The sequence below is a fragment of the Oncorhynchus clarkii genome, chromosome 25 (genome assembly GCF_045791955.1).
Source record: "Oncorhynchus clarkii lewisi isolate Uvic-CL-2024 chromosome 25, UVic_Ocla_1.0, whole genome shotgun sequence".
NCBI classification, from domain to species: Eukaryota; Metazoa; Chordata; class Actinopteri; order Salmoniformes; family Salmonidae; genus Oncorhynchus; species Oncorhynchus clarkii.
In genome coordinates, this window is record NC_092171.1 from 22,228,003 (window position 1) to 22,244,611 (window position 16,609).

The following is a 16,609-nucleotide window of genomic DNA, read 5'->3' on the forward strand; positions in this document are numbered from 1 at the left end:
TGTTGCATTTCAACCTGTAATTTATATTGATTTTTATTTGGATTTCATGTAATGGACATACACAGAATAGTCCAAATTGGTGAAGTGAAATTTAAAAAATAACTTGTTTAAATTTGATTAAAAACGAAAAGTGGTACGTGCATATGTATTCACCCCTTTTGATTTGAAGCCACTAAACAAGATCTAGTGCAACCAATTACCTTCAGAAGTCACATAATTAGTTAAATACAGTCCACATGTGTGCAATCTAAGTGTCACATGATCTGTCACATGATCCCAGTATATATTCATCTATTCTGAAAGGCCCCAGAGTCTAAGCAAGCGGCACCACCAAGCAAGCGGCATCATCAAGCAAGCGGCACCATGAAGATCAAGGAGCTCTCAAAACAGGTCAGGGACAAGGTTGTGGAGAAGTACAGATCAGGGTTGGGTTATAAAAAAAAATCTGAAACTTTGAACATCCCACGGAGCACCATTAAATCCATTATTTAAAAAATGAAAGAATATGGCACCACAACAAACCTGCCAAGAGAGGGACGCCCACCAAAACGCACAGACCAGGCAAGGAGGGCATTAATCAGAGAGGCAACAAAGAGACCAAAGATACCGCTGAAGGAGCGGCAAAGCTCCACAGCAAAGATTTGAGTATCTGTCCATAGGACCACTTTAAGCCGTACACTCCACAGAGCTGGGCTTTAAAGCCAGAAAAAAAGCCATTGCTTTTTTTTGCCAAAAGGCATGTAGTAGACTCCCCAAACATATGGAAGAAGGTACTCTGGTCAGATGAGACTAAAATGTCGATTTTTGGCCATCAAGGAAAATGCTATGTCTGGCGTAAACCCAACACCTCTCATTAGCCTGAGAGCACCATCCCCACAGTGAAGCATGGTGGCGGCAGCATCATGCTGTGGGGATGTTTTTCATCGGCAGGGACTGGGAAATTGGTCAGAATAGAAGGAATGATGGATGGCACTAAATACAGGGAAATTCTTGAGGGAAGCCTGTTTCAGTCTTCTAGAGATTTGAGACTGAGACGGAGGTTCACCTTCCGGCAGGACAATGACCCTAAGCATACTGCTAAAGCAACACTTGAGTGGTTTAAGGGGAAACCTTTTAAATGTCTTGGAATGGCCTAGTCAAAGCCCAGACAGAATCCAATTGAGAATCTGTGGTATGACTTAAAGATTGCTGTACACCAGTGGAACCCATCCAACTTGAAGGAGCTGGAGCAGTTTGCCTTGAAGAGTGGGCAAAAATTCCAGTGGCTAGATGTGCCAAGCTTATAGAGACATGCCCCAAGAGACTTGCAGCTGTAATTGCTGCAAAAGGTCGCTCTACAAAGTATTGACTTTGGGGGGTGAATAGTTATGCAAGCTCAAGTTCTGTTTTTTGGGGGTCTGTTTCACAAGAAAAAATATTTAGGATCTTCAAAGTGGTAGGCATGTTGTGTAAATAAAATTATACAAACCCCCCAAAAATCTATTTTAGTTCCAGGTTGTAAGGCAAAAAAATAGGAAAAATGCCAAGGGGGTTGAATATTTCGCAAGCCACTTGGGCTACATAATGTAAGGCAGAGGGGCGCTGTTTTGCCTAGCTCGGATGCTTTCTCCGGTGAGATAGTTGTAGCCACTTGCATATTGAAGGAAAGTTGGCGGGTGCACAGTGCACTGTTAAGATGCTGGAATTATTTTGGATGAACGTGCGAAGGAAACCTACTTTTTTGACAATCAGATAAAAACATCATGACTGGTTGTGTCATGGCACATTAAAAGGTAATATTTACTGGGAAAGAGTTTGAGTTTGGAGTGGTAATACTGCCATAACCCCTCACTCTTGAACCATAGGCCTACATTTTTGGTAAAAAATGCCTCACTTCTCATTGTAAAAGGTAAATGCTCATGTTTTATTATTTTGTGTAGATTGAACTGAGATTGTTTGATGTTAGTATTTTATTGAATTTGTAAGGGAACTGACGTTTGTCCTGGTAAATGTGTCATGCTTACATTTTAATGATAGCAGTTCAGTCAACTTTGTGTAAAGGAGGGAAACCAAACAAATGGAATATACAGTACCATATAGAGCTCGTGCGCGCCGCCGGTGGAGAGGCATGTGATTGCGTGCGCTCCCGAAAAGACAAAGAGGTAATGGGAGGGGACAGATTCTCTTTTTTTATTTCACCTTTATTTAACCAGGTAGGCTAGTTGAGAACAATTTCTCGTTTACAACTGCGACCTGGCCAAGATAAAGCATAGCAGTGTGAACAGGCAACAACACAGAGTTACACAAGTATAACATGTTAGCTGATTCCAGACCTGTAGTAATTGCTCATCTCTCTGGGGGAGATAAGCAAATACAACCCATATTTATGTTAATTTGTTTTCCCTTTTATACTTTATCTATTTGCACATCGTTACAACACTGTATATAGACATAATATGACATTTGAAATATCTTTATTCTTTTGGAACTTCTGTGAGTGTAATGCTAATTTTTATTGTTTTATTTAACTTTTATTTATTATCTACTTCACTTGCTTTGGCAATGTTAACATATGTTTCCCATGTCAATAAATCCCTTAAATGTAATTGATAAGCAGCTGATCACCTAGCCACAGAGTTTCTAAACCCAGAGGAGCGACATCGTGAGACTTCCGGGAACCAGGCCGGGGTTTGAGAAGTCAATGAAAGAAGTGAAAAATGATTCGTTAGTTGTTCCGTTTTCTCGAAATCTAAAGGCACAACCTAGATTCGAGACAATGTCTTAAGTAGTTAAACATGTTATTACTCCAACCGCGTGATAGTGACAAACAGCCACGTTTTCATTTTCGTCAATATGAATTGACGGCCTGCACATGCGCATTTGGGCGCGAGACAACCATTAGACCCGTAATGACATGTTTCTACGCATGAATTTAGCTTGCCAACAAGTGTGATCGGGGATTTCTTTTGGAGAAGCAGTTTCTACCTATCTTACTGTACGGTGTTTGACCTAGCTGCTCAGCTAACTAGATGCAACGTTGTTCCAAGCAACCGCTAGCGTGGCACCTCATGCCATTTCGAAGGAATTAAAACACATTCTTCTGCACTCATGTTTTGACTTCAGCGATGGAGGCTTGACCTCTCCTGATTTGCATTTATCAACAATTTCTGGAAACACAATTACGGATTTAATTTGAATAGCTACATGAATTTTCGCTTGTTTTTGTACGGGCCCGAAACACAGTTTATCTTCTTGGCTGAGGCTCAAAATAAGTCCGTCGTCATTAAAATGAACACAGTTGTCCCAGAAAAGAAAAGGTACGTTCGCCTCTAGTAATTAGCCGATTAGCTAGCTGTAATGTGTTGTTTCGTTCGGCTTGGTTTAGATTTTTTTTGACGTGTTTGCGTAACTAGTTAGCTAGCCTAGCCAGCTACAGTAAATGTTAGAGACGACTCGATATTTTAATTTCTAGAACTAACGTTAGCTAGCTAGGCGGTTAACTACTAAACTAACTACATAGCTAGCTAACTGTTTCAATAAGGCTCCCGTAAATAAGTGGCACTGACAGCCAGTGTGTTAAAAGGTCGCGAGATATGGGTCCACTTGCTGTCACTTGACTTGCCCGAATGATCGTGAGAGCTTGTTTTGAGGTGCTGAATACAGATTATGAACGTTTTGAGGAATTGTTGAAACGTGTCTTTGAGGTTTTCAAATGTTGAGGCAAGAACAGGGAAGAAAGCCAGGTATGTCAACTCCATTATCTTGTCTCCCATTTTCTGGCCTTCATTGTAAAGGTGTTGAAATTTATTGTTAGTGGTTGCTCGTATAATACTCAGAATTGAATTAAAACTGTTTGGCGTCTCTATAATTGAGATGGTTTAGTTGCCATAGGCCAATGTAGTGGTATCAGTGTGAACCAAGGTAGGCTGTTCTATGGGAGGCAGCTACTTTTGTTGTTACAGTGTAACATTCTATGGGACTATGTGGGCAGAATTTAGAAATGTATACTAATGTAGGTTGAGGTTTGCCTCAGTGATGGAGCTTTTATTTGTTACCAAATACCTTACTTAAAACTGCTGAAATGAATCTAACGTAGTGCTTTGCGCTCTATGCCTACTTTCACAACAATTTCACACTGCTTTGTCCGCAGGTTCTAAAACCAAAACAGAAATCAAAACCATTGCAAAAAGTATCAAGCTTATTTTAATGTTATAGTGTTTGCCATTCCATGGATTGCTGTGACCTTGTTATTTCTGTATCACGTCTTAATCACTGAGAGCCTGACGTCAGTGGGAGTTCCTGGCATAAAGTGTGTGTGTGGCAATTCACTAGTTGCCAGGAAAGGCCTTTAATTGACACTTTCTTTGTGCATAGGCCAAATTTAAGTAAAAAGCCTGTCCACTGAACAAAACATCTATTTAAGATAGCATTTTTGTGTGCAACTATGGGTCTTTCATGATCCATGGGCTTTTTGCACAGCTGTGGTCTTAAATATATTTTCTGGCATAGGGCTAGCTAGATTCAAGACGCTGACAGACAGCTAGCGGCGACAGGGTGTTAGACTTGTTAGTCAAACGTTCCGACTTGTCTCTTAGTCACGTTGTGCATATATATATATATATATATATATATATATATATATATATATATATATATATATATATATATATATATATATATATCCACATAGTCAAGGGGTCTGAATACTTTCCCAATGCACATACATACACCTTTTTTAAATATTTGTATGTATGTGTATGTATGTATATGTATGTGTATATATGTATGTATGTATGTATGTGTATATATGTATGTATGTATGTATGTATGTGTATATGTATGTGTATATATGTGTGTATGTATATGTGTGTATGTATGTATGTATGTGTGTGTGTGTATATATATATATCCACATAGTCAAGGGGTCTGAATACTTTCCCAATGCACATACATACACCTTTTTTAAATATTTGTATGTATATATATGTGTGTGTATGTATATGTATGTGTATATATGTATGTATGTATGTATGTGTATATATGTATGTATGTATGTATGTATGTGTATATGTATGTGTATATATGTATGTATGTGTATGTATATGTGTGTATGTATGTATGTATGTGTGTGTGTGTATATATATATATCCACATAGTCAAGGGGTCTGAATACTTTCCCAATGCACATACATACATACACCTTTTTTAAATATTTGTATGTATATATATGTGTGTGTATGTATGTATGTGTATATATGTATGTATGTGTATGTATATGTGTGTGTGTATGTATATATATATATATATACACACACACAAATATATATATATATATATATGTGCATTGGGAAAGTATTCAGACCCCTTTTTCCACATTTTGTTACATTACAGCCTTATTCTAAAATTTATTCAATTCATGGTTTTCCTCATACTATGTTGTGACATTTTGTATATGCATCTCTTCATGAGGAACAAGTTTTCCATAAGGACCTATAAGCTTGTCCCATTACATACAGTGAGGGAAGAAATACCCATTACTACACGCATAGTAAAAAAAAATGTATTGCGGGTATCTACTGACAGCCTGTACAGGTCCGGAAAGATACATCCGTTATTTTTGTTTTACTCTGCCTGCAAACACGCTGGATGATTCAGAATCCATTGAAGAGCTTGAACGATTAATTGACGAGAGATACTTATGAGCTCAAAGAAACATGTTTCTGGTTTCGGGGGATTCAAGCACTGTTAAGGACAACAAACCCAATCAACAAACCAAAGCCAAGTTGGCCAAGCAGTATCAACGATGGCACCAAACCATCCCCAAACAAGAGGGAGTGTGTGGGGAGGTTCACTGATATGGATGTTCACTTGTTAAACTTGATATCTTGGATATAAACTCAGCAAAAAAAGAAACGTCCTCTCACTGTAAACTGCGTTTATTTTTAGAAAACTTGACGTGCAAATATTTGTATGAACATAAGATTCAACAACTGAGCCAAACTGAACAGGTTCCACAGAACAGAAATGGAATAATGTGTCCATGAACAAAATGGGGGTCAAAAGTAACAGTCAGTATCTGGTGTGGCCACCAGCTGCATTAAGTACTGCAGTGCATCTCTTCCTCATGGACTGCACCAGATTTGCCAGTTCTTGCTGTGAGATGTTACCCCACTCTTCCACCAAGGCACCTGCAAGTTCCTGGACATTTCTGGGGGGAATGGCCCTAGCCCTCACCAACAGGTCCCAGACGTGCTCAATGGGATTGAGATCCGGGCTCTTCGCTGGCCATGGCAGAACACTGACATTCCTGTCTTGCAGGACACCCACCTCCCATCTGTAGTGTGGAGGGGCTGACGCACCATTAAGACAGCAGCACGAGAATCCTGTCTTCTGTAGCTGCCTTTGTTTGGACTGCACATAACTCACTTTGTAGAGTTTGTGGTCCAGCCTAAACCAGGACTTTTCAGGTAAAGGGTTTCCAGACATTCCCTGTATTCTCTGTGCATAAGCCATACTTGTCTGTCACATCACAATAGATTCCAATACATAGCACAGAGATACGCTTAGATTTTATTTTACCTTCATGTGGCCAGATTTTCCACGGGTGAAGACCTAGATATTCATTTATTTTTATCTGCTTCACTTAGCAGTGGTTGGTTGGTTGAAAGCAATGATTATTGAAAGATATTGCTCTGGGCTAGGGCAAGTGACCAGGAAGGACCAGAGGGCCAGAGGACCACAAACTCAGACCCCAGAGAGGCAGACCTCATGTGGTCTGGGAGATCTGACTGAGGATAGTGTAAATATTTGGCCCCCGCTGACTGAGCTCCTGACCTGCACAGTCAGTCTGTCAGCTTGGTAAAGAGACACAGACTGCTACCTACTGACTGCCTTTCTGTCAGTTTGACTTCAGGTTGAGGTATTACATTGGTTATTCTCATCATGCATGCACGTGATGCAAAACCTGCAGACACATTCACTGAGCATGCAAAATATTTGGGTTGCAAAACTGACCATCTAGGCTACTCATTTGTGTGTGGACATGATGTACATTGAGGTGGATCAGTTTCTGTCATTAACTGTTAGGAGGGACTTTCTGTACTCAAAATAATGTTAGGAAATGTGCTAATCTATATAGGCTAGTAGTAAATTTATATATTTTTAAATTACGTTCAATTAGCTAGCTGAAGCATTTTACTGATTTTTACAGACAGTCTCAAATAATATAATTATGTTACTCTAACTCCATAACAGATAAATTGCAATTATGTTTCGGGGGGGATTTATTTTTACTGACGTCTATTTTCATGGTGAGCGTTGCACACTTTTTGGATTTACGCTGTTGTCTGTAGGGTTAAGACCACAACTCAGCAGCAGCCTCTGGTATGCATTGGTGTCATTGCCTTGACTTGTCTACAATCTCTACATGCTTCAATACATATGGACAAGACCGACAATAAGCCATGCATGTGTTCACATCACGTGGGAGATAAACAGTATCAGTCAAAAGTTTGGACACCACCTCATTCCAAGGTTTTTCTTTATTTTTACTATTTTCTACATTGTAGATTAATAGTGGAGACATCAAAACTATTAAATAACACATGTAGTAACCATTAAAGTGTTAAACAAATCAAATATATTTCAGATTGTTCAAAGTAGCCACCCTTTGCCTTGATGAAAGCTTTGCAAAGTCTTGGCATTCTCTCAACCAGCTTCATGAGGTAGTCACCTGGAATGCATTTCAATTAACAGGTGTGCCTTGTTTATTTGTAGAATTTATTTTCTTAATACGTTTGAGCCAATCAGTTGTGTTGTGACAAGGTAGGGGTGGTATACAGAAGATAGCCCTCTGTGGTAAAAGACCAAGTCCATATTATGGCAAGAACAGCTCAAATAAGCAAAGAGAAATGACAGTGTCCATCATTACTTAGGGTCATGAAGGACAGTCAATACGGAAAATGTCAAGAACTTTGAACGTTTCTTCAAGTGCAGTCGCAAAAACCATGATGAAGCTGGCTCTCCACACCACAGGAATGGAAGACCCAGAGTTTGATGATCCAAAATGTGAGATTTTTGGTTCCAACCGCCATGTCTTTGTGAGACGCAGAGTAGGTGAACGGATGATCTCGTGTGGTTCCCACCATGAAGCAGGTGTGGGGGTGCTTTGCTGGTGACACTGTCTGTGATTTCTTTACAATTCAAGGCACACTTCATGGCTACTACAGAATTCTGCAGCGATATGCCATCCCATCTGGTATGCGCTTACTGGGACTATCATTTGTTTTTCAACAGGACAATGACCCAACACACCTCCAGGCTGTGTAAGGGCTATTTGACCAAGAAGGAGAGTGATGGAGTGCTGCATCATATTACCTGGCCTCTACAATTACCTGACCTCAACCCAACTGAGATCGTTTGGGATGAGTTGGACTGCAGAATGAAGGAAAAGCAGCCAACAAGTTCTCAGCTTGTGTGGGAACTCCTTCAAGACTGTTGGAAAGCATCCCAGGTGTAGCTGGTTGAAAGAATGACGAGTGTGCAAAGCTGTCATCAAGGCAAAGGGTGGCTACTTTGAAGAATCTCAAATATATAATATATTTTGATTTGTTTATCACTTTTTTGGTTACTACATGATTCCATATGTGTTATTTTATAGTTTTGATGTCTTCACTATTATTCTACAATGTAAAAATAAAGGAAAACCCTTGAATGAGTAGGTGTGTCAACTTTTGACTGGTACTGTGTGTATTATACACTGCTCAAAAAAATGAAGGGAACACTAAAATAACACATCCTAGATCTGAATGAATGAAATATTCTTATTGAATACTTTTTTCTTTACATAGTTGAATGTGCTGACAACAAAATCACACAAATTATCAATGGAAATCAAATTTATCAACCCATGGAGGTCTGGATTTGGAGTCACACAAAATTAAAGTGGAAAACCACACTACAGGCTGATTCAACTTTGATGTAATGTCCTTAAAACAAGTCAAAATGAGGCTCAGTAGTGTGTGTGTGGCCTCCACGTGCCTGTATGACCTCCCTACAATGCCTGGGCATGCTCCTGATGAGGTGGCGGATGGTCTCCTGAGGGATCTCCTCCCAGACCTGGACTAAAGCATCCGCCAACTCCTGGACAGTCTGTGGTGCAATGTGGTGTTGGAGGATGAAGCGAGACATGATGTCCCAGATGTGCTCAATTGGATTCAGGTCTGGGGAACGGGCGGGCCAGTTCATAGCATCAATGCCTTCCTCTTGCAGGAACTGCTGACACACTCCAGCCACATGAGGTCTAGCATTGTCTTGCATTAGGAGGAACCCAGGGCCAACCGCACCAGCATATGGTCTCACAAGGAGTCTGAGGATCTCATCTCGGTACCTAATGGCAGTCAGGCTACCTCTGGCGAGCACATGGAGGGCTGTGCGGCCCCCCAAAGAAATGCCACCCCACACCATGACTGACCCACCGCCAAACCTGTCATGCTGGAGGATGTTGCAGGCAGCAGAACGTTCTCCACGTCGTCTCCAGACTCTGTCACGTCTGTCACATGTGCTCAGTGTGAACCTGCTTTCATCTGTGAAGAGCACAGGGTGCCAGTGGCGAATTTGCCAATCTTGGTGTTCTCTGGCAAATGCCAAACGTCCTGCACGGTGTTGGGCTGTAAGCACAACCCCCACCTGTGGACGTCGGGCCCTCAAACCACCCGTTCGAGCAGACACATGCACATTTGTGGCCTGCTGGAGGTCATTTTGCAGGGCTCTGGCAGTGCACCTCCTGCTCCTCCTTGCACAAAGGCGGAGGTAGCGGTCCTGCTGCTGGGTTGTTGCCCTCCTACGGCCTCCTCCACGTCTCCTGATGTACTGGCCTGTCTCCTGGTAGCGCCTCCATGCTCTGGACACTACGCTGACAGACACAGGAAACCTTCTTGCCACAGCTCGCATTGATGTCCCATCCTGGATGAGCTGCACTACCTGAGCCACTTGTGTGGGTTGTAGACTCCATCTCATGCTACCACTAGAGTGAATGCACCGCCAGCGTTCAAAAGTGACCAAAACATCAGCCAGGAAGCATAGGAACTGAGAAGTGGTCTGTGGTCACCACCTGCAGAACCACTCCTTTATTGGGGGTGTCTTGCTAATTGCCTATAATTTCCACCTGTTATCTATTCCATTTGCACAACAGCATATGGAATTTATTGTCAATCAGTGTTGCTTCCTAAGTGGACAGTTTGATTTCACAGAAGTGTGATTGACTTGGAGTTACATTGTGTTGCTTAAGTGTTCCCTTTATTTTTTTGAGCAGTGTATTTCTTTACAAGAAACTCTGAAGGAGAATTAAATATGTTTTATTGGCACCTTTGTTTTCGGCAGACCTTTCTTCTACGGAATTAAAAGTTCTCCTTGTCGTTTTTTCCCACCGGATATTTTTTTACTGTTTAGTTAAGATCTTATTTTAGCCTACATATTTTAACATTCTCTCACTCAATGGAGAATTGCATCGTGGCCTATATTTGTACAGCATTTATTTTATTTTATTTTTTTACCTTTTTGAGGTACTGATCTTAGCGGAGTCCTAGCCTGCATAGTTTTCAAAACGGGCTCCTTTTTGTTCCTCTTATGGTTCTTGTTGCATGAAGTGGACCAATTTTTAAAGAGGCTGTCAGTCGTTCAGTAGCCTGTGTGTTTTTTAATGTAAATGTGTGTAAATGTGTGTCCTTAACGAGGACCGTCTGTCCCCCCTCACTGTCCCTCAATAGTGGAGGATTGTACTATTGGAAGTAAATGTCAGGATGATTGGTGGAGAGGCTTGGCAGTGCACCAAGCAGGTAGAGTGGAGAATCTACTGTGTATCATACACAACCAAGTCCCCACTCCCAGCCAATGATGCCATGGGGGGCTCACTGTGCTTCCTTTGGTTTGCAGCCAATAAGACGGCAGGCTGGGCCAGCGTCCGAAAATGAGCCTGCTAGGGTGAGACGGTTGGACTTGGAGCTTGTTGCAGACCCCAGCTGCTGCAGCCTTTCCCATTGTCTGGCCAGTGGCTTAGTGAACAGTGCGCAGAGCAGGCAGACAGACAACAAGGATGCAATCCCTGGTGGTGTGTGTGTTAGGCCCGGACTATGACTTGCATCTTGTTGATCGGCCTATCTCCCACAGCAGGGTGAGCTCGGAGCGGAGGAAGGAGAAGTCCCGGGATGCAGCGCGATTCCGGAGGGGGAAGGAGTCGGAGGTGTTCTACGAGCTGGCCCAGGAGCTGCCCCTGCCCCACAGTGTCACCTCCAACCTAGACAAGGCTTCTATCATGAGACTGGCCATCAGCTACCTGCACATGAGGAAACTGCTGAGCACAGGTCAGTACGCTGGGGGGAGTGAGGAAGAGGAATATGGTAGTGTCCAAATTAGAGGGACACAGTTGTGGTGCGGATAGTGTCAAAAGTGTCTTGGGGGTTAAGGGGTGGGGGTGAGGAGAGAAGTGGGTGACCTGGAAGATCTAGAAACTTGCAGACAGGAGGATATACAGTGGGGTCTGAAATTATTTACTCCCTTGATAAAGAGGAACAAAAATTCCATTTAAGCATAAAATGACCGTATGAAATAAATAATTCAAATACTGAGCTATATTTATATTTTATATTAACACAATTGCTCATAGAAAGATTTTGTTTAAAAGATAGGGGTCAAAATGATTGACACCCTGTTTTCAATACCTCACCTTGTGAGGATAACAACCCTATTTCTAAAATGTTTTATGAGTTGGAGAACACATTGCGAGGGATCTTAGACCATTCCTCCATACAGAATCCTTCCAGATCCTTGATATCCTTCGTCTGCGCTTAAGGACTGTCCTCTTCAATTCAAACCACAGGTATTTAATGGGTTTCAAGTCCGGAAATTGTGATGGCCATTGCAAAATGTAGAAATTTCTTTGTGGATTTTGATCTGTGCTTAGGGTTATTGTCTTGCTGGAAGTTACACTTGTTGACAAATTTCAGCCTCCTGGCAGAGGCAACCAGGCTTTTGGCTAAAATGTCCTGGTACTGGGTAAAGTTCATGATGCTGTTCAGGATGCCTTTACACTCGTACCCGTATGTATATTGGTTGAAAGTGGCAGATTTGGGCACCAATAAGAGCCTCAATTGGAACGTAGTGGCTGTACAGTAACATGCTATACATTAGGCCTGCACGATTAATATCACTTTAATCGGAATTGTGATATTGGCGTTCACAATATCCATATCGCAAGAGGCAATATGGAGAGGTGTGTGTGTGTGTGTGTGTGGGGCCACTTGGAAACACCAGTTAGTCCTCTCACTCAAACCCTTCATTTGTTTGTATTATGTTGCACCATTTTCCAGGAATAGTCTTATGTTACTGAATGTATCCAGAGTGTTTTCAGATCAACAAATGAGGAAAAAAGTACAGTAAATGTAAAATGGACATAAGATCAACAGTGTGATGTTTGGATTCAGTCTTGTCAGGTGAACTGTTGTGTCCTCTCCTTTTGGTCTAATACTTTTCCAGTTAACTGTTCCCTTTCAATTGCTACCTTGGTTATGCAGATGCGTTTTTTCAGAAACATTCTTCTTTAAGAAACATTTCAATTTAGCCCTATCCTGGGTGGTATAGCGTATTTGACTATATACCGGTATTGATGAATGGACCGGTTTGGGTTTTTACTTTACCTTCTATAATGATATTTAATGTTTGGTTTGTTAAATTTAATACACAGTATGTAATGTCAATTTTTATAATTTACTCCGCTACTTGATTCAGCTCTTTTGCCGTCTCTCTCTTTTGCCGTCTCTCTCTTTTGCCATCTCGGTCTGTCTGTCGGTCTCGGTCTGTGTCGGTCTCTGTCTGTCTGTCTCGGCCTGTCTGTCTCGGCCTGTCTGTCTTTCTCGGCCTGTCTCTCTCGGGCTGTCTGTCGGTCTCTCTCGGGCTGTCTGTCGGTCTCTCTCGGGCTGTCTGTCGGTCTCTCTCGGGCTGTCTGCCGGTCTCTCTCGGGCTGTCTGTCTTGGTCGGTCTGTCTGTGTTTCGGTCGGTCTGTCTGTGTCTCGGTCGGTCTGTCTGTGTCTCGGTCGGTCTGTCTGTGTCTCGGTCGGTCTGTCTGTGTCTCGGTCGGTCTGTCTGTGTCTCGGTCGGTCTCTCTGTCTGTCGGTCTGTGTTTGTCGGTGTCTCGGTCTGTCTGTCTGTTGGTGTCTCGGTCTGTCTGTCTGTCGGTGTCTCGGTCTGTTTGTCTGTCGGTGTCTCGGTCTGTCTGTCTGTCTGTCTGTGTCTCGGTCTGTCTGTCTGTCTGTCTCTGTCTCGGTCTGTCTGTGTCTGTCTTGGTCGGTCGGTCTGTCTCGGTCGGTCTGTGTCTGTGTCTCGGTCTGTCTTTCTCTGTCGGTCTGTCTGTCTGTGTCTGTCTGTCTCTGTCGGTCTGTCTGTCTGTCTCGGTCGGTCGGTCTCATTGCTACAACTCCCGTACGGGCTCGGGAGAAACGAAGGCTGAATGTCATGCGTCCTCCGATACACAACCCAACCAGCCGTATTGCTTCTTAACACAGCGCGCATCCAACCCGGAAGCCAGCCACACCAATGTGTCGGAGGCAACACCGTGCACCTGGCCACCTTGGCTAGCGCGCACTGCGCCCGGCCCGCCACAGGAGTCGCTGGTGCGCGATGAGACAAGGAGATCCCTACCGACCAATCCCTCCCTAACCCGGACGACGCTAGGCCAATTGTGCGTCGCCCCACGGACCTCCCGGTCGCGGCCGGTAACGACAGAGCCTGGGCGCAAACCCAGGGACTGATGGCACAGCTGGCGCTGCAGTACAGCGCCCTTAACCACTGCGCCACCCGGGAGGCCCGCATGTCCTATCTTCTGGGCCTGAGTAGAAGGCAGTTTAATTTTGGCATGCTTTTCATCAAAAATTCCAAATGCTGCCCTAGAGAACTTCTTTGGGATGGTGTCCCACCTCGACAACATCCAGTGAAAAATACAAAAATCGTAATATTAAACATTCATGAACAAACAAACAAGTGTCTTACATTGTTTAAAAGCATAACTTGTTAATCCAACCACGTTGTCAGATTTCAAAAAGGCTTTACGGCAAAAGCATACCATGCGACTATCTGAGGACGGCACCCCACACACAAAAGCATTAAACATTTTCCAAACCAGCAGAGGTGTCACAAAAGTCAGAAATAGCGATAAAATAAATCACTTACCTTTGAAGATCTTCCTCTGTTTGCAACCCCAAGGGTCCCAGCTACACAACAAATGGTTGTTTTGTTCGATAAAGTCCTTCTTTATATCCCCAAAAAGTCCGTTTAGGATCTGCGTTTGATTCATTAATCCACCCGTTCAACGTGTATACAAAGGAATCCCAAAAGTTACCAATGAACTTCGTCCAGCCAAGTCAAACAATGTTTCGAATCAATCCTCAGGTACCCCTAATATGTAAATAAATGATATAATTTCAGACAGAATGTATTATGTTTTATGCCGGAGATAAATAACGAGGTGCGCGCAAAATGAGAGCCACCTTGAGTAATTTTTCAAAAAACAAGCCTGTAACCCTTTCTAAAGACTGTTGACATCTAGGAACTGCAATCTGGGAGGTATTCCTTTGAATCTCTCAAAAACAAGGATTTGGATGAGCTGTGAACTCAAAAAAAAAAAAAAAAATCAGGGTGGAGTTACATCTGGTTTTCGCCTGCCATACCAGTTCTGTTATACTCATAGACATTATTTTATCAGTTTTAGAAACTTCAGAGTGTTTTCTATCCAATACGACCAATTATATGCATATCCTAGCTTCTGGGCCTGAGTAACAGGTAGTTTACTTTGGGCACGTCATTCATCTGAATTTACGAATACTGCCCCCATCCCTAAAAAGTTAAAAGTGCCTTGTTGAGCATGGTGTACTTCTTAAAGGCATGTTTATTCAAGTTACGCTGCTTTTTCTCTCCGCCAACAAGGGTAATGATTTTGAATGTACCGCAGTTTATTCCCAATGAGTAATTGGAGCGTGAGTTATTGCTGTTTGGGAAGTTTGCAAGTTCTATTAAGATTGTCCCGTTGGGTTGCAAACACCCGGCTCTGAAACCGGTTATATCGTTTCGGTGACAAGTGTTAGTTTTTGGACTTTGTAGGTATCGTTTAAAGTTGAGTGTGACTACAGACTGTATATGGCTTATGCTATTACAGGTAGTCAACAGTGTTTTGAAATTGGGGATGCTGGCCATAAGTGACATGCTTGCCCGAAAAGGGAGAAGGCGGAGGGAGGGACGCAGGTGATCCTCGTAACGCCTGGCCAGGGAGAGGTGGGCCGACAGTGGTAGTGGCCACAAGCACCTGTTGCAGAGGAACAAGTTGTCCATGTTGAGGGTACTGAGTTGCAGCTTGTACCAGAGGGGAACATAGCGTCTGTTATGCAGCAGAAAAATATTGTTGGTGGAAGTAAGGACAGATTTGGGGAGCCATTTTCCCAGACTGGTGAGATGCCCGGTACGAGTGATGGGGTGCGAGTGGGGAAAGTTGAGAGGGATGTGGCTGAGGGGAGTCAGTGGTATGTAGCCTCAGTTGAGGAGGATCAGGAGAAGGATCTCTTTTGATATGATATGCAACTGGTGATGACTAAATTTACAATTTAGAGGAGGTAAATGGGTTCCTGTATCAGACTTTTGGGAAATCTGTCAAATTGGCAGATTTCTTTGATGTTGATAAGTTTGTAAGGTCAGCTGTGGTGTTACAGAAGATGTGGTGTTCAAATCAAATGTATTTATAAAGTCCTTCTTACATCAGCTGTTATCTCAAAGTGCCTTACAGAAACCCAGCCTAAAATCCCAAACAACAAGCAATGCAGGTGTAGAGGCACGGTGGCTAGGAAAAACTCCCTAGAATGGCCAGAACCTAGGAAGAAACCTAGAGAGGAACCAGGCTATGAGGGGTGGCCAGTCCTCTTCTGGCTGTGCCGGGTGGAGATTATAACGGAACATGGCTAAGATGTTCAAATGTTCGTAGATGACCAGCAGGGTGAAATAATAATAATAATAATAATAATAATAATAATAATAATAATAATAATAATCACAGTGGTTGTTGAGGGTGCAGGAGAAATACTCCAGATATAATAGACTGACCCTAGCCCCCCGACACGCAAACTACTGCAGCATAAATACTGGAGGCTGAGACAGGAGGGGTCGTGAGACACTGGCCCCATCCGACGATACCCCCGGACAGGGCCAAACAGGAAGGATATAACCCCACCCACTTTGCCAAAGCACAACCCCCACACCACTAGAGGGTTTTCTTCAACCACCAACTTACCATCCTGAGACACGGCACTACCCAAGGGGGAGCGCCAACCCGGACAGGAAGATCACGTCAGTGACTCAACCCACTCAAGTGATGCATGGAAGAGTATCAGTAAGCCAGTGACTCAGCCTCTGTAATAGGGTTAGAGGCAGAGAATCCCAGGGAAGAGAGGGGAACCGGCGAGACAGCAAGGGCGGTTCGTTGCTCCAGTGCCTTTCCATTCACCTTCACACTCCTGGGCCAGATGACACTCAATCATAGGACCAACTGAAGAGATGAGTCTTCAATAAAGACTTAAAGGTTGAGTGTGAGCGTTTC

The 16,609-nt window shown here is 43.0% G+C and overlaps 1 protein-coding gene across 8 annotated transcripts in view; it reads left to right on the forward strand.

The window, feature by feature from the left end:
• The first annotated feature begins 2,782 nt into the window (after window positions 1–2,782).
• LOC139384079 (hypoxia-inducible factor 1-alpha-like) overlaps window positions 2,783–16,609 on the forward strand; it is a 30,257-nt gene continuing 16,430 nt past the window's right edge. For 3 of the 8 annotated variants that reach the window (XM_071128717.1, XM_071128715.1, XM_071128721.1), the window contains exons 1-2: window positions 2,857–3,296; window positions 11,146–11,339. In XM_071128717.1, coding sequence (XP_070984818.1) covers window positions 3,184–3,296; window positions 11,146–11,339 — 307 coding nt within the window. In that variant the 5' untranslated portion in view covers window positions 2,857–3,183. Of the gene's footprint in view, window positions 3,297–3,575; window positions 3,723–11,145; window positions 11,340–16,609 lie in introns of those variants that run through there. The other 5 variants (XM_071128720.1, XM_071128718.1, XM_071128719.1 and 2 more) reach the window with 5 other exon arrangements.